Source organism: Balaenoptera acutorostrata, chromosome 13 (assembly GCF_949987535.1).
Source record: "Balaenoptera acutorostrata chromosome 13, mBalAcu1.1, whole genome shotgun sequence".
Classification (NCBI taxonomy): domain Eukaryota; kingdom Metazoa; phylum Chordata; class Mammalia; order Artiodactyla; family Balaenopteridae; genus Balaenoptera; species Balaenoptera acutorostrata.
This window is the reverse complement of record NC_080076.1, coordinates 63,547,397-63,570,722: the sequence shown is the minus strand read 5'-3', so window position 1 is coordinate 63,570,722 and position 23,326 is coordinate 63,547,397. Positions and strand designations below refer to the sequence as shown.

General features: G+C 43.7%; 1 protein-coding gene across 1 annotated transcript in view; it reads left to right on the top strand.

Annotated features, from left to right (window-relative positions):
• PIEZO2 (piezo type mechanosensitive ion channel component 2) overlaps window positions 1–23,326 on the top strand; it is a 339,105-nt gene that overhangs the window by 224,028 nt on the left and 91,751 nt on the right. The window contains exons 8-16 of the mRNA XM_057526094.1: window positions 6,743–6,905; window positions 9,544–9,663; window positions 12,284–12,322; window positions 13,262–13,400; window positions 14,207–14,352; window positions 17,101–17,331; window positions 18,003–18,126; window positions 19,602–19,876; window positions 21,719–21,867. Of these exons, the coding sequence (XP_057382077.1) occupies window positions 6,743–6,905; window positions 9,544–9,663; window positions 12,284–12,322; window positions 13,262–13,400; window positions 14,207–14,352; window positions 17,101–17,331; window positions 18,003–18,126; window positions 19,602–19,876; window positions 21,719–21,867 (1,386 nt within the window). The remainder of the gene's footprint in view (window positions 1–6,742; window positions 6,906–9,543; window positions 9,664–12,283; window positions 12,323–13,261; window positions 13,401–14,206; window positions 14,353–17,100; window positions 17,332–18,002; window positions 18,127–19,601; window positions 19,877–21,718; window positions 21,868–23,326) is intronic.

The window sequence follows — 23,326 nt, the reverse complement described above, 5'->3', positions numbered from 1 at the left end:
ACAAAATTCAACACCCTTTAAAGGAGAACATCACAATCTAGACACTTAATGTGAAAATTACAATGTCCAGCATCCAGTTGAAAATTATTAGACATATGCAAAACAAGAAAAAAAATCGATCAGTGAAAATTGACCTAGAAATGGCAAACTCTTTGAAGCAGCTCTTTTTTTTTTAACAGCTTTATTGGAGTATAATTGCTTTACAATGTTGTGTTAGTTTCTGCTGTATAACAAAGTGAATCAGCTGTATGTATACATATATCCCCATATCCCCTCCCTCTTCTGCCTCCCTCCCTCCTTCCCTGTCCCACCCCTCTAGGTGGCCACAAAGCACCAAGCTGATTTCCCTGTGCTATGCAACTGCTTCCCACTAGCTATTTATTTTACATTTGGTAGTGTATATATGTCAATGCTACTCTCTCACTTCGTCCCATCTTACCCTTCCCCCTCCCCGTGTCCTCAAGTCCATCTCTACATCTGCGTCTTTATTCCTGTCCTGCCCTTTTAATTATTTTCAAGATTAAAGAATATGAACGTCATGAAGGCAAAAAGAGAATCTATAAAAAAGAATTGATGGACCAAAAGAACAGATGGAAGTGAGAGCAGTGGGAAAAAAATACTGTAATTGAAATCTAAAATTCACTAAATGGGCTAAAGAGCAAATTAGACACCACAGAAGAAAGGACCAGTGAACTTAAATATAGAGTCTTAGAAGGTATCCAAATTGAAGCACAGAGAGAAAGGAGATTGAAAAATAAGACTAATAAACAGAACCACAGTGACCTGTAAGATAATTTCAAAAGGTTTAACATAAGTGTAATTGGAGTCTTAGAAATGTGTGAATACAAAAAAATATTTTAAGAAATAATGGCCAAATGTTTCCCTAATTTGATGAAAAATATAAACCCATAGATCCAAGAAATTCAATCTAAACAAACAACAAAGAAAACCACACCAAGTCACAATATAATTAAATTTTGAATAAGTGATGGAGAAAAATAGTAAAAGCATCACAATAAAAAGTACATTATGGGGCTTCCCTGGTGGCGCAGTGGTTGAGAATCTGCCTGCTGATGCAGGGGACACGGGTTCGAGCCCTGGTCTGGGAAGATCCCACATGCCGCGGAGCAACTGGGCCCGTGAGCCACAACTACTGAGCCTGCGCGTCTGGAGCCTGTGCTCTGCAACAAGAGAGGCCGCGATAATGAGAGGCCCGCGCACCGCGATGAAGAGTGGCCCCCGCTTGCCGCAACTAGAGAAAGCCCTCGCACAAAAACGAAGACCCAACACAGTCATAAATAAATAAATAAATAAATAAAAAAAAAAAAAAAAAAAAAAGTACATTATGTTCAAGGGAATGAGAATAAGAATAAGAATTATCACAGACTTCTTACCAGAAATGATGCCAGTCGAAAGACAAGAGGACAACATCTTTCAGGTTCTGCTGAAAGAAAGAGAAAAAAAATCAAGGTATAATTTTATATCCAAGGGTATAGGTGGAAAAAATAAAGGTCAGATAAAGACGTTCTCAGACGAAAACAGGGTATATGGGTATATGGCCAAAAATATTGAAAGTGGGGTCTTGAAAAGGTATTTGTGTATCCATGTTTGTGGCGACATTATTGATAATAGCCAAAAGGTGAAAGTCTCCATCCTTGGAGAAATGGATAAACAAAATGTGGTCCATCCATACAATGGAATATAATTCAGCCTTAAAAAGGAAGGACATTCTGACACCTGCTACCACATGGATGAACCTTGAGGACATTATGCTGTTTGAAATAAACCAGTCACTAAAGAACAAATACTGTGTGATTCCACTTATAGTCTATAAGATATGCAGAATAATCGTCTTCATGGAGACATAAAGTAGGATGGTGGTGGCCTCGAGCTGAGGGAGAGAGAGGGGTGAGGGTTTAGTGTTTAATGGGGACGAGTTTTAGTTTTGCAAGATGACAAGTTTGGGTGTTGGTTGTACAGCAGTGTTAATGTAGTTAGTACCCCTTCACTGTACACTTAAAAGTGTAAGATGTAAACTTTGTGTTATGTGTATTTTACCACAATTAAATGTTTTAAAGTGGGGTGTTATTTTCAGTATTACGTTTCTTGCGTATGGCTGGGTTTCGGTATTACCGGAGACTGAGCAGATGTGGTCTGGAATGAACCTGAAAACAAGTGGAGGTTTTGTGAATCTGCCAACATGTGCAAGTAGTAACAAATACCCAACCAAATCATAGCCACCATGTGCTGTCAAATGTTAGGAGTGCTTTGGAAGGAGAGAAAAATCGCAAAGCAAGTACTCCACGGGAGGTGGAGAGACAGCTGTGCTCCCTGCCAGAGGAGGAGGAGGAGGAGGAGGAGGAGGAGTGGAAGTGATATGACGAGAGACCCTTCCTGTAGCTGCGGTGCCCACTTTCATCAAAAAGCTTCGGAGGGAAGTGCAGTTGTAGGATCTTGAAGGAATCATTCAGACTGCTCCATATTTTGTGCCTATTTGATGTTTAAATATTTTATTGTTTCCTAATTATAAACCTGGACTCTCAGGTTTTTTAGAAAAGTGTTTTTTTCTGGGGACTTCCCTGGTGGTCCAGTGGTTAAGACTCCACGCTTCCGCTGCAAGGGGCGTGGGTTCGATCCCTGGTCAGGGAACTAGGATCTCGCATGCTGAGCAGCACAGCCAAAAAAAAAAAAAAAGTGTTTTTTCTTAACCATATACATGTATTGATTGATCCATCCTGAAGGTAAAGCTCTAGATTCTTTTTGGCGGCCCGTACAGAACAGAAATAACTATCTGTAATACAGAATACAGGGCCCAAGTAGACTTCAGTAAGTTACAGAGTTCTCTGGTGCCTTGTTCTGCTCTTATTCTGTGTTCTTATTTCCCAGACCGAGCACACTGAAATCATGGATGTTGGGGTTCTGTATGGACAGTGTCTTCCCATCCATTCTTTTTCTTCTTCAAAAGCAAGAACTTGGCCACCCTTTAGTCTCTGTTCCTGCTAGGACTGCAGTCACCTGCTGTCACTTCGTGGTATAACTTTATCCTAGTGTTTTTAATTCAGTTAAATAAGCTCACCCCTTTAAAGCCTGCTCTATACTAGGCATGGCCATCAAGGCAAGATGACAGGACCCAAGTCCTTTTTTTGAAGAAATTAGAATCAAACTGGACAGAGAAACAAGCACATAAACCTAATAGAATAAAAACTATGGCTACAGATAACGATTGCCGTGGATGCACAGTGCAGGATAAATTGATTTTAATCAGGAAAAATCATAGGAGGCTTCCTGGAGATGGTGGCAAGGGAGCCAGGCCTTGATGCTGTCGAGAATGCCAACAATAACGTAGGGAGTAAGAACAGAGGGGTCAGGTTTAGACTCTCGGTTGACACTGACTGTAAAGAAAATCTGGACTCAGAGAGGATGAAGAGCTGGTGCCTGCGGCTGTACCCAGTTGTCATAATCAACATCATGGGCCCCGACTGTAGTCCTGGCTGTAATCCAATCCCGCCTTCCTGGACCGCTGGTATCCTGGTGACCCCTGCAGTACTGGATGGTTGGGGTACCTAGAAGGGACCCACTGATACGCCTGTATTATGGGGTGTGGTTGTCCTGAGAGACAGCCGACTCTGTGTAGCCATGCCTGGCCTGCTGGCCTGGATTTGCGTTGCCGAGGAATCGGCGGGGCTCCCGGCATCCTACGCCCCTCATCCATGACCTCAGAAGAGTCACGACTACCTCAAAGAACCAGACAAATCAGTAAATAGCAAAACCAAAGGGCCTGAGATTTTATGGCAAATCCCAGATGGTCCAGTGAGGCTCAAGTTGTGGTGTCTGGGATCAGGGAGAGGAGGCCAGGGGACACTCGGCTGGGCCATGAGGTTATTCTCCAGGTGATGGAGGACAGGAAATAAGGAGACGAAGGTGACGTGCTGAACCCGAGCGTTCTGACGGTAACCCTGGCGACGGTCCCAACGCAGAGGAGGAAGAAATGGAGACCATCATTCGGATTGCCATTGTGCAGGAGGAGACGTGGAGAGCTGCCCTGTGGACGAGGATGCTGGTCATGAGATAGAGAGCCGAGCACAGGCCGGGCGCCCACACAGGAGCGCGTGCCCGGCTCCGATGGGTCTCTGCTAGGAGTGGACCATGACTCGGGACCTGTCTCCAGCCGTCCTCTGAGAAGTGGAAGAGGTGTGAGGTCTTAAGATTCGTCCACATGCTTGCACCCATCCCCACCCCCTCTCCTGTTAGGTTCCGTAAGGAACTGAAGGTCCAGAGACGGTGAGCCGCCCACCAGATGCACCTGCATCCGTCACCGCTAGAACTGGGCCAAAGGGATCTTCCAAATGCATAGAAGAGAAGATCTTTATCTTTCTGCCTCTAAATAAGCAATAAATGGAATGCATTGCTCCATAGTCGTGTCCCTGTATCTTCTCAGGCAAAGAGACATTTCTATGGAGAGATTTAAGATAGTCATTTTGAAGTTCTTTTAGTGATGGATACATTTTAACAATGTAGATATCTTTATTCAATCAGTTTGGACCAGGACCACTGTGAAGACACTAATGGTTAGTGGGAATCATCACAGAAGGAAGTATACAAATATCCGATGATGTGTCAATAATGAAATAGATTTTACTGTCACCATGGCCAGTCCCTGACTCCCCTCCCCAGCCCAGCAGCTCTCAGGATTTCTCTTTTCTCTCACCTACTTATCTACCCTTTTTGGACTGTCCGGAAGTCCAGCATTCTTCTGACGACCCTGCCCATCACGCATCCCAGACACCCACAGACAGAAAGGGTCTCTGGAACACCCTGCTCTCACCAGACTCACACATCACAGTGTTACCATTAGACTGAGAGTGAGTCCTGGAGGGCGAGGGCTGTGATACCACTTTTCTGTGTGTTGTCAATATCGAGAAGCAGTCTTGGATCACAGGAGGTCTGCAATAAGAAGATAAGGAAATGAAGTAATGGTTGGATATTGCCTGGCATCCTAGAATCGTAGTGCCAGAGAGGATGTACAAACTTCCTATCTGGTATAGGAATTCTCTCTATAGTACCCAGACTCTTTAAAGAGAGAGAGAGAGAGAGAGATGTCAGGTCGGGCAATATTTGCATAGCCCTGTTAGAAAAACTTCCTTACAGGGCAAAACAGTCTTACATGCTATAGCTTCTACCCTTGTTTGTTAGTCTATACACTGCTGGTACAACACGTAAGCCTGATTGCTCAGTTGGAATGAGCTGTACTATCAATGGGAAGATGTGGTGTTGATGTGATACAGGGTTTTTTTAAGAGGCACATAATTCAGTGTACAAATAAGTGCGGAAATTACCACTAACTTTCTGATGGGGAAAACAGGTATTTTTAAACTGACGAATGGTGAGGTTATTTCTATCGTATGTACCAGGTGTGGGGTGAGAAGAGAGAGGATTTAGTAGCTGAAATCTGTCACTTAGGTTAATCCAAAGACTGTCCAATTTGTCTGATCCTAAATCTAAAAGCTTTCAGTTCTGTGTACTTCATAGAAGAAATTTGCATTTTAATGGAGGACTGCAAAACGATTTTTGGAATGTTCCATCATTCTAAGTGGGGCATAACTCTTTTGTTATCAGGAAATTTTTCTCTGTAATGCTAACTACAGAAAAAAATCTGCCTGGACCTGGGAGAAAAGATCTATGATAAGAGCAAGTTCTAGTATAACTCTTTTCTGATAAAATCAAAGAAAGTTACTTTCTATGTAGCTTTCTGTAAAATCTGTGCTCAGCAGTTCACTAATACTGCCCTGGCCTCGTGATAATAGCAGCAGTAGCTCTGAGAGGTTTTACAAGTGGAGAACCCGTAGTCCTGGAAAACCTTGTAACAGTAAAGAATGGGATGTAAAAGTTAAAGGAAGTTTGCATGGAAAAGCTACGTACAATAGAAAGATGTAAGACTCACTTAACATGTAAACATATCTTTCACTTTGTAGAGTCACTTCTAAGAAAAAATTCACATAAAATGAATTTCTGAATGAATCATATTTACACAATTCCCTATTATATAATCAGAACGTATCTGATTACATAGTAGAAATCAACATTAAAAAAACCTATTTCAGAATTTAACACTTAACGATATAATTAATTTTAATGCTGTGAAAAAATCAAATTGCCCATAAATAAAATTCGACAGAAATATGTCTTACAGAAACTCTAGCATACAATATCGGCTTTTATGGCTGAATCATAGAACCGTGTCCAATTTTAATACTTGCCCAATAATATCAACACTAACTGAATAGCTAGTGCTAAATCCCACCTAAAACAAAGTATGTGCTCATTTAGCTGGACTTAGTAACATGTTACTACATACCTGACACTTCAATAGTGCAGGGTTTTAATAGGGCTGATTGACAATTCAAACATACATTTCTAATAGGTGTGCAAGGATTTAGTATTAGCTAGATTTTTGAACCAGGGTAAAAACCATCTGGGTAATGCTGGCATGAATTTTATACACACACTAACACACAAGTGTATGATTTTGGGATGCATATATTATGTGTATATTTTATATATATACACACAGATACTATTTAAAGATGTAGTTATATATACAGAAGAGTAATGAAGTATTTAGAGTGGGATGGATCCACCTAAGACTAGCTCATGAATGTGTTAAAACCAGCTGTTTGTATTCTGTTGACTGGACCCAGATCTTTGTTGCATCTGTTTAATATTTTTCTTTGTTTTGAAACAGGTTGTTTGGTATCAAATCAGTCATTCAAACAGACTGTTCCAGCACATGGAAGATCATAGCAAACCCAGACCTGTCATGGTACCACCACGCCAACCCCATCGTCCTGCTGGTGATGTACTACACGCTGGCCACTCTAATCCGAATCTGGCTACAGGAGCCCCTTGTAAGGATCAAAGGTTTTCATGGTCTTGTCTGCAAAGTAGCCTGGAAACTCCAGGGGAAAGTGTTCATTCCTATCAACTGCTGGCTAATTAGTACTATATGCCAAAATAACTATAGTATTCTTATTATAGTATTTTGCTTCTGCCAAGAGTTCTAACTGAATACAGATACTATCAGGACGAAGACCAGCTTCCCTATGTTAACATCACCCCTGGCTGCTCAGATGGTCGGTGGTGAGGGGAGTGGAAGCGTCGTTTTTATTGAGCACTTACTAAATGCCAGGCCACATGCTAGGCTGTTTACATACATTATCTCATTCAATCCCCTGCATAACTCTCAAGAACAGGTATTGTACCCGTCTTAGAGATGAGGAAAACGAGGTTCTAGAGGTAAATCACACATTTACCAAACAGTAAATATGGGATTCAAGCCCACGTTTGCCGACAAAGCTAGGGTCTCTATGACGACACACCCTGTTACCACGACGACTGGAGTTTCCTAAATCTTCTCAGACCTCCAACCTCTGATGGTGCTGTGGGGATGTCCCCGCTCTCAGTGGTGCTATAACCCCCGGGGGCCCCACCACGGGGCAGGGCTGAGGACTGGGTTGTTCCCTGTGGGATTATTAGTAGAATGTGGCACTTTGGGGACAGGACCAGGGTGGCCTGTGGCCCCTCTCTTTTCCCTTCTGTGACAGGAAACTCCAGTCTGCTTTTGCTTCCCCTAAATGACCCTGAGAAGCTCAGCTGTAAGGCAGCTGATCCGCACACAGGGAGGCAGGTGGTGTAGACTGGGCTGCCGCACTTCACCTCATGGCCACGTGCTGGGGAGCAGAGCTCACATTAGACACCAGCCTGGCACCTGCAATGCAGTCCCTCCAGCTCGGGGGCCCTGGTGCCCTGCCCGCCTCCCCTCTTTGTCTGCTCATCCAGGCTCCATCCACGCGGTCAGCCGGCCAGGCAACCAGTGTTTATCAAGAGCTAGCGTCTCAGACACTGGCCTGAGGCTGGGGGTAGAGCGTCGGCCCAGGTACGAGGCCCCGCTCGGGGGGACTATACATTGTGCAAGAGGAAAAGCAGCCCCCAAAGACATGAGCAGGCCCAAGTCAGCGCAGTGAAACCCTGAGAGGTGTGTACCATCCCTCCCGGCGGAAGTGCCTCCTGCAGGAAGGGGGTCTGCCCACCTCCCTCCTGTGAGAGGACCACACAGGCGTCCTTGTTGGCAGGGGTCTCACGACTCACGTCTCCCTTGGACCCAGTGATGGCAGTGACGTGGTGACAGAATGCTCTAAGGGCTCCTGGAGAACCCCAATTACCTTCTGTTACCTTTTCCTCCAAGTCTCTTCTAAGATATGAGTGTGCCCGTAAAACCCCTTAAAGTGGTACTGTGTTTGCTTCCACCACAAACACAGATGTGGATATGTGTATACACACACATAAAAGTACAAAAGAAATTAAAATATCTCACGGGAACTATTTCTGCACAATGTCTTAACGATGGAAATGACTTTAAGGCCTTCGGGTGCACAAGAGTTCCAGGTGCCCTTGGCTTTCTCCGTGGTGTGTCAGGCAGGAGCTTGTGCACAGGTGCTGCTGGGCTGTTACAGCCCCTCAGGCCCAGGAGACACTTGGCCTCTTTAGCCACGGGCCCTCTGGGGTGGACAGTCCACGTTCAGGCCACACAGCTCACAGCAGGTCACAAACAGCAGCGTCAGTGGGGGGTGTGTGGAGAACAGGGCCTAATTCACACCAGCATCAACCCTCAGGGGTCTGTATTTTAAGTGGGGCTGGGACACGGGACTTTCTCACTGAGGTGCTGGTGGAGGGCAGGTGCCTGCTTCTATCATGGTTCCAGGTGGCCTGGCACGTTTCATGGAAAACGTGAGTTCTATGGTAAAAGTCTACGGTATATGTTTGAGAGAGAGAGAAGCAGGTGTCTGGAGGTGAATGTAACACACGGGCTCCCTGGGGCATCTGGTGCTCCCCGTGGGTGCTCTGTGTTCACTGGGCCCCGGGAATTGGGCAGTGACACTAAGTGCCCTCCCTCTGCCCCCATATCAACATGTGTTAGTGCCCTTTTACGGGGCATCTTTGTTGGGAACCATCCTCAACCACCAAGTGCGTTCTGATCCTTTTTTTCTATCAACTCTCCTGGACCAACTGTCTGATTCAGACCAAGGTCCCATTAGGCAAGGCAGCTGTGTTATGCATCAGCTCTGTTTTTGCTTAATATTGAGTGTAAGCTCTAGATGACTCTGCTTTTAGTAAATGTTTTCTTCATTAAAGATTCCCGTGGCTGGGTTCCACAGTCAGGTGTGACTTTTGTGAACCCAGCCCAGCCCCTTCCTCCTGCAGGTTAGAATACACACAGGAGGCTCGGTGACGTAACGTGAGCTCCTGTTCCTGTATTTCATGGGGCTTAGCAGGGATCAGGAACAAGCGATACTGCTGTGCTTCGCGTTTACAGGGTGGCATGTTGGCCATTTTTGAAAGTGTCTGGATAAAAGCGCATGTAGTGTATACGTTACTTTACAAAATCATCCCATGGAGGTAGAGATGGGCAGCTGTGTCTGGTCTCCCAGGCCGCTGAGGGGCTGCTCTGGGGAGCAGGGCTGTCCTGTGGGTTATTCTGTGTCTCAGGTGCAGGAAGAGAGGACCAAGGAAGAGGACAGAGCCCTGGCCTGCAGCCCGGTCCCCATCACAGCCGAGAGGAGGCGGAGCCTGTGGTACGCGACCCACTACCCCACGGATGAGAGAAAAGTAAGCCGCAAGGAAAGGGGTTTCTCATTTATTTTGCTGCTTTTTATTATATTGCTGAATTCAGGTCATGTTAAGTCCACCTGCAAACCCAGATTGCTCAGTTTACAGGAGCAGTTTGATGATGAAGTCTTAGAGCCCAACATCTGTTCAGAGAAGGGAACCCAGTGCTTCAAAAGGAAACCCCAGGCTCCATCAGACCCCGCCTTTTATAGTTCAGTGCTTCCCCCTGAAGTCTCTTAACCCTAAAAGAGAAAGAGAGTGTTCTTAATTAAAAAAAATAGTTTTGTATTTAAAACAAACAAAAAACAACAAAGCGGCCCCTTGGCCCTGGGCGGTAACAGCTTGGGTGGTGGAATGCGCTGCAGAGAGTAATCCCCCGTGTCAGGCTGGCTGCTGCAGTGACGATGACCGCTCACAGGCCGCTCGGGACACCGGCCAGTCTGTGTGGACATGCAGAGCCGCAGCCTCTCGCTGTGTCGGGGCCGCAGTGTGGATGCCAGGGACGGGAGCACAGCTGTGTGATTCTTAATCTTTTCACCATGTGTTCACTATTTTCAACACAGCCTAGCCACTGACATGTTAAAATGGCCCATTTGCAATGTGGTGAAGACAGACGCTCACAATTCTCAGACGGGGTCAGCACTTTGCTTCCCAGCACGTTTGGGAATCGAGGCGCAGATTCTCTGATTGACTTGGTGGAAGAGTTTCTCTAAGACACGTGGTCCTAGTTGATGCCTGACTGTCATGGACTGAGAGACAGGGAAACAATGAATGAACTTCTCAGGGAGCTGGCAGCCACGTGGAACAGACGTGGTGCCCGGAGACCTCTGGGGTTTCCGGGGGCGCTTTCCTCCCATCACACGTGTCAGACTGTCCTGCCATCTCACTAAGCCGGAGAGACAGCACAGCAGTTTCCAAAATGAGGTCTGTGGGCCATCTCTGGGGATTCCTGGGACCCTTGCGGGGATCCACAGGCTCAAAACTATTTTTGTAATAATACTTAAGACATTCGCCTTTGGACTATGTTGACAATTGCTCTGATGGTACAAAAGCACCAACCAAGGCAGCAGCACGAACCCCCACAGCCGTGGTTGTGTCCTTGGAAAACAAAGCAGAAAGGCCAGTTCCACTTAAGAATATTCTTGATGAACCAGGAATAGTCATTGCTTTTCTTAAATCTCAACCTTGAGGCACATACCTTTTTAATATTCTGAGTGACACAAGGGGAGGTCCCCCTGAAGTGCTGACCCCTCGAGGAGGAGAAGCACTTGGCAGGTGAGCGGCCCAGGTGTACGTGCAAGAACAGCTGACAGACAGTTTGGGGTGGTTCATGTGTGGACATTCAGCGGTTACTGGAAAGTGAATGGAGTGGTCCATCGCTTCAAGGCAAACAACTGACAGCATTTGTTGCCAGTGATAAAATGAGAACTTTTAGTGAAAATTAGAATATTGGAAGACTCGGATTTTGTGCAGTACAGCGTGTCAGTATTCGGTGGAGCTGTCTAATCCCTGAAGCACATCACCAGCACGTGCGGTCACAACGTGTGTGTAGGTAAAGGACCTGGTCAAGGTGCAGGATCCTCCAGGGGCTTTACTGATTCCACACACAGCTCGCCTTCGGTTACTTCCCATCTTGAGTTTGGGAGAAGGTCCAAGGAGAGGATCCACAGTCTGGATGGACTCCTGAGACACTTCTTTCTTTTCCAACTGCATCGTTGGGTGAAGCTGGAGTTTCTTTAACTACTTCAACCAAAACAATACATCACAGCAGATTGAATGTGCAAACAGACATGAGAACCCAGCGGTCTTCTTTTGAGCCAGACATTAAAGATACTCAAAAGCATAAAACAACACCACTCTTTTCACTATTTTTTAAAAATACAGCTATTTGAATAAAATTATTTATGTGAACAAGTTTTTTTCCAATTTTTAATGAATTAATAAGTGAAGAGTTTTAATGCCTCAATTTTAATTTCTAGTACAATAGATACTGATGGATAGGACCCGCATAAATAAAAACTCTTTGGGACCTTCAGTGATTTTTAAGAAAGTGAATGAGTTCCGACCCAAAAAAAGTGGGAGAACCTTTAGCTCAGCAGATGCTTGTTACTGGGGGGAGCCCCAAACCCCTAGCACTAATAGAGCTAAAAGGCATAATCGTGTCATAATTCTTTTGTTGCAGACAATACACAAATCTTAATCCCAGCCTGCACTGCACATCAAATCTTCTTTATTATGAAACTTCAATTTCTTGAAAAGTCAATACTTTTAGAATTCTGCAGACGTCTCAAAGGGTCCTAGGAATATGAAACCAAGCAGCTAATTCTATTAGAACAAAACACTTGAAAGAACGTAATCAGCTTTTGTAGTCATGTGGTTAATGAGTGCTTGCTTACTGTCGTGATTAAAAGTTAACATCGGAAACTGGAAAGGGTTTTAAAAACACCACCCTCCAGCTGCATTATTCGTGCCTTTGTATTTTGCATGGCAATTTTAACACACTAGCATCCAGCTAGTTGAAGGGATGGGTATGTGTGTAGTACAACTTTATAGCTGTGTATAAACATCATGATGCTTTCTGCTCACATATTAACATGCTGTCCTGCATTGCTTTTTGCAGCTTTTATCCATGACTCAAGATGACTACAAACCATCTGATGTTAGTATATCTTAGAATTCTCATTTTTGCGCATGTCAGTGATGTAAAAGGGACATAAATGGAATTAGCCCCTCTGAGTATTTTAATGGTCTATAAAATTTCCATACGTTTTAAAATAATTTTTTTGCAGAAATTGTATCTGGTTTATTGCTGTTAAAACACTGACTCATAAAACATGAGCTCGCATATAAACATATAAAATGTATTTAAACTCTTAAAAAGGCACAGTGGAGGGTTTGCCTGTTCCACGATTTGAATAAGAAGTCTTGCATGTCCATGGACACACATGTGTATGTGTGCGTGTACATGTTTATATGTATATGCATAAATGAAAAATTGTAAAGCTAAGGAGACAGACAGAAAAAAACAGGAAATTGTACTTAGTGTACAAAGTGCTGCAACATGGGAATTGCAAGCTGCAGCATCAGGTAGAGACCTGTGGGGTTGCTGTCTAACCTGAGAATTTGCTAAGTCCTGAGAGCCGCGTGGGGTGTGGGGCAGGCAGCGGGGCCCGGGCAGTGCTCGGGCTGCAGGCCGGGACCCAGGCGAGTCTGGAGTTCCTGTAGCTGGAGGATGGCTGGCGGGAGGGGCCGTGAGCTGAGGCTGGAGAGGAGACAAGAGCAGGTCCTGAAGCCTCAGCAGACTTTCCAGGCTTCACACTTCATACCGAGGACGGAGAGGGGGGCACGGCCTGGGGTGCAGCAGAGGTGGGCAAGGTCAGGTTTACCTTGTCCCGTGATGGCTCTGTGGGGTGTAGGTTTGGAGGGGGTGAGCAAGACTGTCTTGCTAGTGGGCATCACTGCCGACAATGCTCGGCCTCCCATCGGCTCTGCAGCGTCCCGTGTGCCCACCTACCAGAAGGGAAGGAGGCAGGTCCACACTGGAAACCAGAGCTGCCGTCACAATTGCTTTTGTCCCGCCCCCCCCCGCCCCCGGCAGGGCCTGCTGGTGACTGTGAATGGCAACCCCGTGGATTACCACACCATCCACCCGAGCCTTCCCCTGGAGAACGGCCCCGCCAAGGCCGACCTGTACTCCACCCCACAGTACCGCTGGGACCCCGCCGCCGACTCCCTGGGTAAGGAGCTGGGATCTGTCTTTGGTTTATCCTCCTGCAGGAGCTCTGAATCTGTCTTTGGTTTATCCTTCATTGGATTCGGTTCTTTTTCCCTTTTTTTTTTTTTTTTTAATTTTTTAAAATTTTATTTATTTGGTTGTGCTGGGTCTTAGTTGCGGCAGGCACGCTCCTTAGTTGCGGCTCGCCGGCTCCTTAGTTGCGGCATGCATGTGGGATCTAGTTCCCTGACCAGGGATCAAACCCTGGCCCCCGGCATTGGGAGCACAGGGTCTTAACCACTGCGCCACCAGGGAAGTCCCTCTTTTTCCTTTTTTTTTTTCTAGCAGAGGTTGCTTTCTTCCATGGTCAGTCTGATGAAGTTCATTTCCTTAACTTCTGCCTAGATTTTGCCCCTCCATCTTGCTCTGTGTGTTCTGTCCTTGGGTACAAAATAAGTGGCCTAATCGGGGTAAACTTTGAAAAATAAAAAGTAAAAAATTATTTTAAACAAGTCAACTTGTTTCTAGTGTTAAACCTATGTGCATATGTGTGTTTTAGTCTTTCTGTAATTTGATTGCATAATCACGGCTAATAGTTTTGTTGGTTAGTGGATGAATGTCTTCAGAAAGAGCTCTTTTCATCTAATAAAAAAACCAAGAGCCCCAAAACTTGGACGAAGCCTTTCTCCCTTTTCTCTCAGTTTATTGTGTTGAAAGAAAGCTGCCTGTTACTGGAGATGACAAATACGTGCTCTGTACTGCTTGGGACGTTTATGTGAAATTCACATATTTTCATAGATTTTTATATAAAATAATCTGTCCCTCTAGAAAAGAAGGAGGGAGAAGATGAGAAAGAAGAATTTGAGGAGGAGAAGGCCCACGAGGAGAAAAGGAGTGTCAAAGTCCATGCCATGGTCTCTGTGTTCCAGTTCATCATGAAGCAGAGTTACATCTGTGCCCTTATCGCTATGATGGTGCGTGCCTACGAGAACCCTTAACTTCTGCCTGGATTCTGCCCCTGTATCTTGCTCTGTGTCCTGTCCTTGGGCACAAAATTAGTGCTGGACGGATGGACGGTGCTTGCACCCCGCCAACTCCAAGCCCCACCACCTCCTCCCGCCAGCACCGATGTCTTCATCTTCCCAATGTCTTGGCAGAGAATGGTTGCTTATGGTAATTTTTCATGGGCCCTTTATATTATAGATGTCAAAACTATGGCCTCCTTTTAAATATTAATACCTTTCTCTCAAATTAGCCTAAGTCAGACTGTCCCCTATTTTGCCGATTTAAAAGGACATATGGGTAGTTTTTCTAAGTGGCGTTGAAGGTGTTCACGATTAACAAAGGCCACTTTTATATCTTTCAGATAATGAGGGTTATAGTCACAGCTTGTCCTAGATTTGAGTCTTTATTCCATTTGAGCCGCAACAAATGTTTACCGATCCAAGCAGCGAGTCCCCGAGGGCTTCTTCTGGTTGTGAGCTCTCAGTTTACCTGCGTTTCTGCTCACCCCCAGGAACATGCCCCATCTCCAGCATCAGAGCTTCAGAAATCGTCCTTGGGATCAGAGACAGGATATAAAAGAAGGCCAATGTCTGCTCTTCCTAAAAACACATTTTACTGGGAAAACTAATTTATTTTGAGAAACTTATTTAACACAAAAGTCTTCAAATTTTGTGGCCAGTAGTGAGATCCCATGGACACCGTAAATGATAAAAAATGAAAATATTCTATGATTCTAGGGGAAAAAAAACACCTAAACACAGTTTCCCTAGGCTCTCAGTCCAGATGTCTCCTGAGAAAACCTGTTTCCACGTCAGCTTCAGCTTCTGCAAGGACCATGGCTGTGGCTGAGAGCATTGGGAACAGAAAGCTCCTTGAAATTAAACATGGCTCTTTTGGGGACTGCAAACTCTGTTCTCCAAATAATATGAATTCTGTGCTCTCTGGGTACTTTTTGACACTTTATAGGTCAATCCCTAATTTACACTACAATAAAACTCTATTTGAAAACATCAAATAATTCAGATTCTGAACTCAAAAGAGTATACATTTCTTTTTCTGTCTCTAAAAAGAAGCCAGAGAAGTTGGTTTCTTTATGTAAAGAAATAGAGCTTAAAAAAAAAAGGAAAAACTTGAAATACACATTCAGTTCCTCAGTAGAAAACAAATCTATTGTGAAAACAGCACAGGAGAGCAGATCTTTCGTTAAAGACGTGCTCTCGTCTGATGCCATTTCAGTTGTTTTCACGGACCCACAATATTAATGCTTTAAAAGTTCCTGTCTTCCGTGGAAGTTCCCCCGTGGCAGCAGACTTTTGATCACAGACAGAAAGGAGCAAGGTCTGTTAGAACGATAGATGTCTTTATTCAAAAACACAAAGAGCGAAATCCTCACAATTTCTTTTTCTCCCTCTTTCACCCAAACAAAGAGAGTGTACAGGGGGAAAAATCCGCTGGAATTATAATATCTGCGAAGATTACTTTCTTGGGTCTCCCACAAAAATATGGCAAGGTCAGATCTGAATTTCATCCTGGGATAAAGGCATTAAATATTACCGACCTTTGATAACACTATTTCCAAGGAATACTATATTCATGAAAATAATTTTGACTTGGTAATAGTTGTCAGTCACTCACTTAATTTTAATAAAAGCAATCTTAATTTCCAGTTTATAATTACCATATGTTTTAACCAACAGTTTTAAATAACTCTACATTTAAAAAGCTAGCTCTGCTTTAGGACAAATTTGCACATTGCTGCAAGGAAGTATTTGTTTGTTCTGTGCTGACTTTATTTATTTATCTTATTTATCTCAATACTTATCTGCTTTCCAGGAGCAAAACAGACTGGTAAAACATTTCAGACTTTACGAATAACTCTTGATAATTCGTGATACTCAAGAATATGACTTGATTTCAATTAGCTCCAAATAACAGCTAGAAAATATTTTTAAAGACCTTTTCACAGAAATTTGGTATCTGAGATTATGGTATGAGAGGATAGATTTACTGAAATTAATGGTACTCATGAGTCTGATTTTCTAGAATGTTCCAGCAGCTGCCCTTTGAGATGTCTTCTGGATCTGTGGGAGTTTGGTGTGAGTGGAAGATGTCTTGCCCCTTGCAGGGCAGAAGGGGAGTCCGGCCTCTCCGTTAACCTGACTTTACTGTTTGCGGTGTGCGGACACCTAACACTCCACCTCCTCCTGGAGATTCCCTGGTTCCTATCATGTCTGTCTTCCCGGCGGGTCTGCTAAGGGTGACCCCTGAAGCCAGCTTGTGTGCTGACCCTGTGGTCCCCTCAGCTTCCGTTTCTGATCCCAGCTTGGCCACACTCACCCAGCACCCTGAAAAAATAGCCGACCCCAAGCTGGTTTGGAAGAATAAAGGAGAAAGCACTTACAGTTGCTTCTCATTCTGCAAAGCAGGGTGAAAAGGAAGACATTTGGGGCTGCAAGGCAAAGGACATGGAGTGAAGCCCCCTGCCCGACCCTCTTCCCTCCCAGAAGTCGAGGGCAAGTGCTGGCTCACGGAGGCAGCCTTTCTCCTCCCTGTGTCCCCTGCCGCAGCTGGGACATCCCTCCACGATTTCACCACAACACCCTCCCTCCATAGTGTGAATGTTACTGACCTTTTCCTGCTAGATACGTCTAACTTAGCAGGGTGGGGCCTGTACATTGTATTGACCGTCACCGTTTTCTCCTCCTTCCTCCCTGGAGGCGTGGAGCATCACGTACCACAGCTGGCTGACGTTCGTGCTGCTGATCTGGTCCTGCACTCTTTGGATGATTCGCAACAGAAGGAAATATGCCATGATCAGCTCTCCATTCATGGTTGTCTACGGAAATCTACTGCTCATATTACAGTACATATGGAGTTTTGAACTCCCTGAAATTAAAAAGGTCCCAGGATTTTTAGAAAAGAAAGAGCCAGGGGAACTTGCCTCAAAGGTAAGTGAATAGCAAAGCAAGAAAACAAAGCATTCAAACAAAACCACGGTAATCAAAACAAACACATCCAAGCAGAAAAGTACAAAAATAGGTTCCAAATATTTGCTGCTGCTTGAAATCATAATGTTTTTCCTAGCCCTCAGGAAAATGTTAATATAAACGTGTGGGCACTTAGAACAATTCCCCTGTCAGCTTTGGGAGAAGAATGGGAATATTAAGGGGTTCTATTTGCTGGGAAGAAATGTTCTTCTTCCCCACCTGTGGAATTCTTCAAAATAAGGACCACTGCAGAAATAACAGGGATCGTGGAAGAAATACATCTTCTTCTGATACTTGTGCTGGTGTCAGGGAAGGACCGGAAATCAAGGACTAGCACCTTGAAGGGGACCACTGTTCCAAGTTGGTTTCCAGCCCAGATTGTCCTGTGCATCTTCCCTGGGCGTCTCAGGCATGAATGCACCCTGGTACTGGACGGCATGCCAGCGTCCTCGGGAAAGGAGATTTAAAAGCCAGTGACTTTCAGCTGAAATCAAGTGGGTGCCTGACTCTATCTCAAGTGGAAAGGTTTATGTAATGTGCTCCCACTGAAACGCAGAGAAGGTGTAGTAGTTTTTGAAATAGGCTTATGCTTCAAAGGCTTGATGCTCGTGTTCCTAATTCTCTCCTTTCAGATCCTTTTCACCATTACGTTTTGGCTGTTGCTGAGACAGCACCTCACAGAGCAAAAAGCTCTCCAAGAAAAGGAAGCTCTTCTGTCTGAGGTCAAAATCGGAAGTCAGGAAAATGAAGAAAAAGGTAATTAGTGCGTGAGGTGTGTGACAGGAGGAAGGGCCCCCGAGGACATCCAGGGGGCTCTGCTCCAGACCAGAGGGAGGCCAGGTGTAGACGTGAGCAGATAAATGACCGCGTCCCGGCGCTAAGTCCCTGTCCACATGGGGCGTCCACAGGAGCTTCAGAGACCCTGTGTCATTTGATCTTCACGAAAGTGACTCCCACTTCAGTGAAGAGAAACTGAAGCTCAGGGAAGGGCAATGGGTTCTTCACGGTCACATTTGCTGAGTGTTAGTACCAAGAAAGTGACTCAAATCTTCCAAATTCAAATCCTCTTCTTTTCAAAAACGAATATACCACAAAGTCAAAAAAAGAATCTGATGTTTTGATGATCGATCACCTCTGTAGTTTTAGACCTGCTATCTGGGTAAAATGAGAGCCTCTCACTCCCTACCTGTCTGGATGTACCAATAAATATCATTTAATGTTAGTAGAACGGCTTGGAGACCACTAGTAATGTATGTAGCCTTGTCTGAAAAGGATGCCATAAAGTTTCACAGAGGCTGGGCTGGTAACCTTAAGACTAACCCGGTAAGGAGGAGAAAACCAACACGCACCAACTCATCCTTTTCTTATAGTTTCTCGTTTAGACCTAACCATGGAGTTATTTTTCAGCAACAAAAGTCTATAAGATTTAAATCTTGACTCTTTGACTTTGGATGTGTCTGTTAATAGAGTGAATAAATTCACCAGTTACTTTATATAAAGAATAGTTCATTTAAGATCATCAGTTGCTCTGACCTCTCACCTTACTTGCATTCCCCTCACTCTGTGGATCTCCTGGTCATTTGAATAAATTATTTAAATGTATTCAATAGGTTGCCTTAGTAACACAAAAATGAGTCATATATTAGCATATTTTAAAGTAAGACCAAATATAAGCTTTTCATTGCAGTGCATAAAACTATTTTAAACTTAGGTAAATTACAATTATTCTTCAATTCTAATTTAAATTAAATTATATTTGGCTTTAACTCTTAATTTCTTAGTTCTCTAAAAGCATACTTTTGGTTAAGATTATTACCATTAACCCAAATCCAGTAAAATACTGCTAGGATTGTCTGGAGTCATGTTAACAGTTGGAATTTGAAGTTGTCATAGTAGTTTTTATTTGTGTTATTGTTGCCTATGTATTTTTCCTCGATCCTGCAGTAGTTACAGCAGGATATTACAAGTGAAATAGGTGTTATAAAAAGATGAGTATAAAAATATTAGCAAATGTATTTCTTTAAAACTATATTTCAAGAAGATTAGGAAAATGGACTATAATTAGCTCCATAAATTCTGCCTTGTTTATTAGAACCATCTAAAATTATTTAAATCATATGGTAATGCATGAAATGCGTGCGCTGTGTGGCACTCACATCACACCGGTCAGAGTGTGGTTCTGAGCTGTGGTTGACCAGCTCCATTGAACAGCATGGTCTTCTCTTTTGAAGATGACGAACAGGACATACAGGTGGATGGGGAGGCCCAGGAGAAGAAGGAAGAAGAGGAGCCAAAGGAGGAGAAGCAGGAGCAGAAGAAGGAGGAGGAGGAGGAGGACGAGCAGGACATCATGAAGGTGCTGGGTAACCTGGTGGTGGCCTTGTTCATCAAGTACTGGATCTACGTCTGTGGAGGGATGTTCTTCTTCGTCAGCTTCGAGGGTAAAATCGTGATGTACAAGATCATCTACATGGTGCTCTTCCTGTTCTGTGTGGCCCTGTATCAGGTGGGTATGCAGCTGTCCCTGTTTTTCAATCCTAACATCTGTCCAGGAACATACGTGAGCTTCTTTCGACAAGACCCTAAGTTACTATGATCTTGTGAAAACATCGTGTAAAGGGGTCGATGAGATTCAGACATTATGCACTAGGAATCCTAAAATGAGAAGTAGCTCCCTTCAGCTTGTTCACTGATTTTAAACGTTAGGTTCTTAAAATGGCAGAGAAGTGGTTAGAGTGGGCATCCTTGTCTTGTTCCTGGTCTTAGAAATGTCCATCAACAGAGGAATGGATAAAGAAGATGTGGTACATATACTCAATGGAATATTACTCAGCCATAAAAAAGAACGAAATAATGCCATTTGCAGCAACATGGACTTAGAGATTACCATACTAAGTGAAGTGAGTCAGACAGAGAAAGACAAGTACCATATGATATCACTTACATGTGGAATCTAAAATACCACACAAATGAACTTATTTACAAAACAAAAACAGACCCACAGACATAGAGAACAAACTTATGGTTACCAAAGGGGAAGGGGGGGAGGGATAAATTAGGAGTTTGGGATTAACAGAAACACACTGCTATATATAAAATAGATAAATAAGGACCTATGGTATAGCGCAGGGCACTATACCCAGTATTTTGTAATGACCTATAAAAGAAAAGAATCTGAAAAAAAAAAATGTATAGCTAAATCACTTTGCTGTACACCTGAAACCTATACAACACAACACCTATACAACACCTATACAACATTGTAAATCAACAATGTATAGTTGTAAATCAACTATACTTCAATAAATAAAGTAAACATGACAAAACTGAAAAAAAACAAATGCATGGGTAAAAAAAAGTCAGAAAAAATTCATAAGTTTTTCAAAAATTATTAATTAAATAAGAAGTCTGTATCATTAGATTACACTTTTGAATAGTAATGTAAAAACCGTGGCTGGGTAATCTAAAATACTGGATAATATTCAGTTCATTTGTATTTCAACTTTGGAATCAGAAAATCGTGCGCATGTGTGTGTGTGTGTCTGTGTGTGTATACAAATGTATGTATAATGCACTGAGTGCTTTAGTATTTCATTAATTAGAATTTATGAAATGTTATATTGAAGTGAGTTAGCCTCTCCACAAATTCCATGTAACTGATGATGGGTGGGAGCCTGATGATGTACACAAGTGCAACAGTAAACGTTCCTGCCGGCAACCAAGAAAACAAGTAAAGCAACCTCGATTAACAAGAGTCGATTACCTGTGGAGATGAAAATGTCTCAACTGAGGTCAATCACATTTTGAAATACCTTCTGAAATTCCGGGTAGATGTTCTCTAATGAAAACCCACAGGTTTTTGGTAAAGAGGGATGCCTCCTCTCTGTGGTGGTTTCACATTTGTATTCATACGGCATCACTCTGAATTTCAAAACGGAGGCAGTTTCCCCAGCCATGACCACAGGGACAGACTATACCTCCTTGAAAGCCTCCCGTAGACCAGATATAGACCAGACATCATGCCGAGGTAAACATCATTATTAATGATGATGATATAAACATCATTATTTCATCCTCAGAACAACTGGCAAGTAAATACTCTTGAGGAGGAAACAAGCTTAGGGTGGTCCAGCAGCTTTGCCCAAAGACACAACTCACAATTTCTGGTGGAACCAGATTCCAATCCACAGCCACCCAACCCTACGAGGAACAGAGCCTCAAAAACTAAAAATGAACTTGACTTTGTTTTCAAACATTTGTAAATGGAATCACCTGTCTTCTTTGAATAAACCAGGTATTTTTGTGAGTTTTCCTCTCACCACTTTTTTTTTTCTTGTTTGTTGTTCAGGTGCACTATGAGTGGTGGAGACGGATCCTGAAATATTTCTGGATGTCGGTGGTTATCTACACGATGCTGGTGCTGATCTTTATATACACATATCAGTTTGAAAACTTCCCGGGCCTGTGGCAAAATATGACTGGATTGAAAAAAGAAAAGTAAGTAATTGTGGTGGACAGTGGGATGGCAAATAACAAACAGCGTGAAGTTGTGAATGCGTGTCATTCAAAACATCTTTCTGGGAGGTTGTTGTAAAACATGACATCATTACTGGCTATAAGTTCTAGAAAAATGGTACAGATGAACCAGTTTGCAGGGCAGAAATTGAGACACAGATGTAGAGAACAAACGTATGGACACCAAGGGGGGAAAGTGGCGGGGGGTGGTGGTGGTGTGATGAATTGGGAGATTGGGATTGACAGATAATCACTAATATGTATAAAATGGATAACTAATAAAAACCTGCTGTATAAAAAAATAAATACAATAAAATTCAAAAAAAAAATAAAGGTTCCTCCAGAAGAGGACTCAGGTCTTGGCCATTTTGGGTTCTCATGACCTTGCCCTGAGCTTTTAGCACATAGTAGGTACTCAATAAATATCAACTGAAAAGTGAATTTTCCGCCCATTATTAATGAAATGGCATTTTCTAGTGTCGGTTTCATGTGAAGCACACCTGCCTGGTTCCTCACTGTCACGCTTCCTCCTTTCTTAACTGGAGCCCAGTTCCTTATCAGTAGGTTCATAAGGTAACACATCAGCCTCTCCTCACTGATGGAGCCGGTGCTACGATCTAAGGAGTAGTTGGTGCCACAGGAAAAGTGCTCAGAGACTAGTGGTGATGAAATCTTTCTTGTGCATGAAATAGATAGAAGTCTAGGCTTTTCTAATTTGCTTCTGTAAACTTCTGAAGTTCGTTTAGAAATCCCACCAGCACTGGGCATAGAGCTGAGTATCCTGAGGTGGCCAAGAGGAAAGTTAAAAGGAAGGTTCACCGTGTAGCTAGACTAATATATCTTTAAGTCAATTCAGCAAATATTTCTTGAGTGCCTCCCCTGGGCCAGACACTCTTCTGTACCTGAAGATGCAACAGGAAGCAAGAGAGACAGAGTCTGAGCCCTGTGGAGTTTATAGTCTAGGAGAGGAGACAAACCAAAAGCCTACGTAATGTACAAACAAATCAACTGCGACACGTCTGTGAAGGAAACAGAAACAGGTTGAGGTACTGAAGAATGGGGGAGAATAACTAGAGATAGAGTAGTTAGGGCAGGCTTCCCTGAGGAGGCGTCATTGTGTTTTTTTTTTTGGCTGCGCCACGCAGCATGCAGGATCTTAGTTCCCCGAGCAGGGACTGAACCCACGCCCTCAGCAGTGAAAGCACTGAATCTTAACCACTGGACAGCCAGGGAAGTCCCTGAGGAGGTGTCATTTAAACTCCTGAAGAATAGGAAGGAGCTTGTCTTTAGAAAAGTGTGTGAGTTGGGAGCTGGGAGGTGGATGAACATTCCAGAAAAAGAGAGCAGCAAATGCAAAGGCCCTGAGGCAGGGCAGACTTTGGCATGTGTGGGTGTGTGTGTGTGTGGAAAGGCAGCAAGGCTGGCCTGTGGGGAGCAAGGG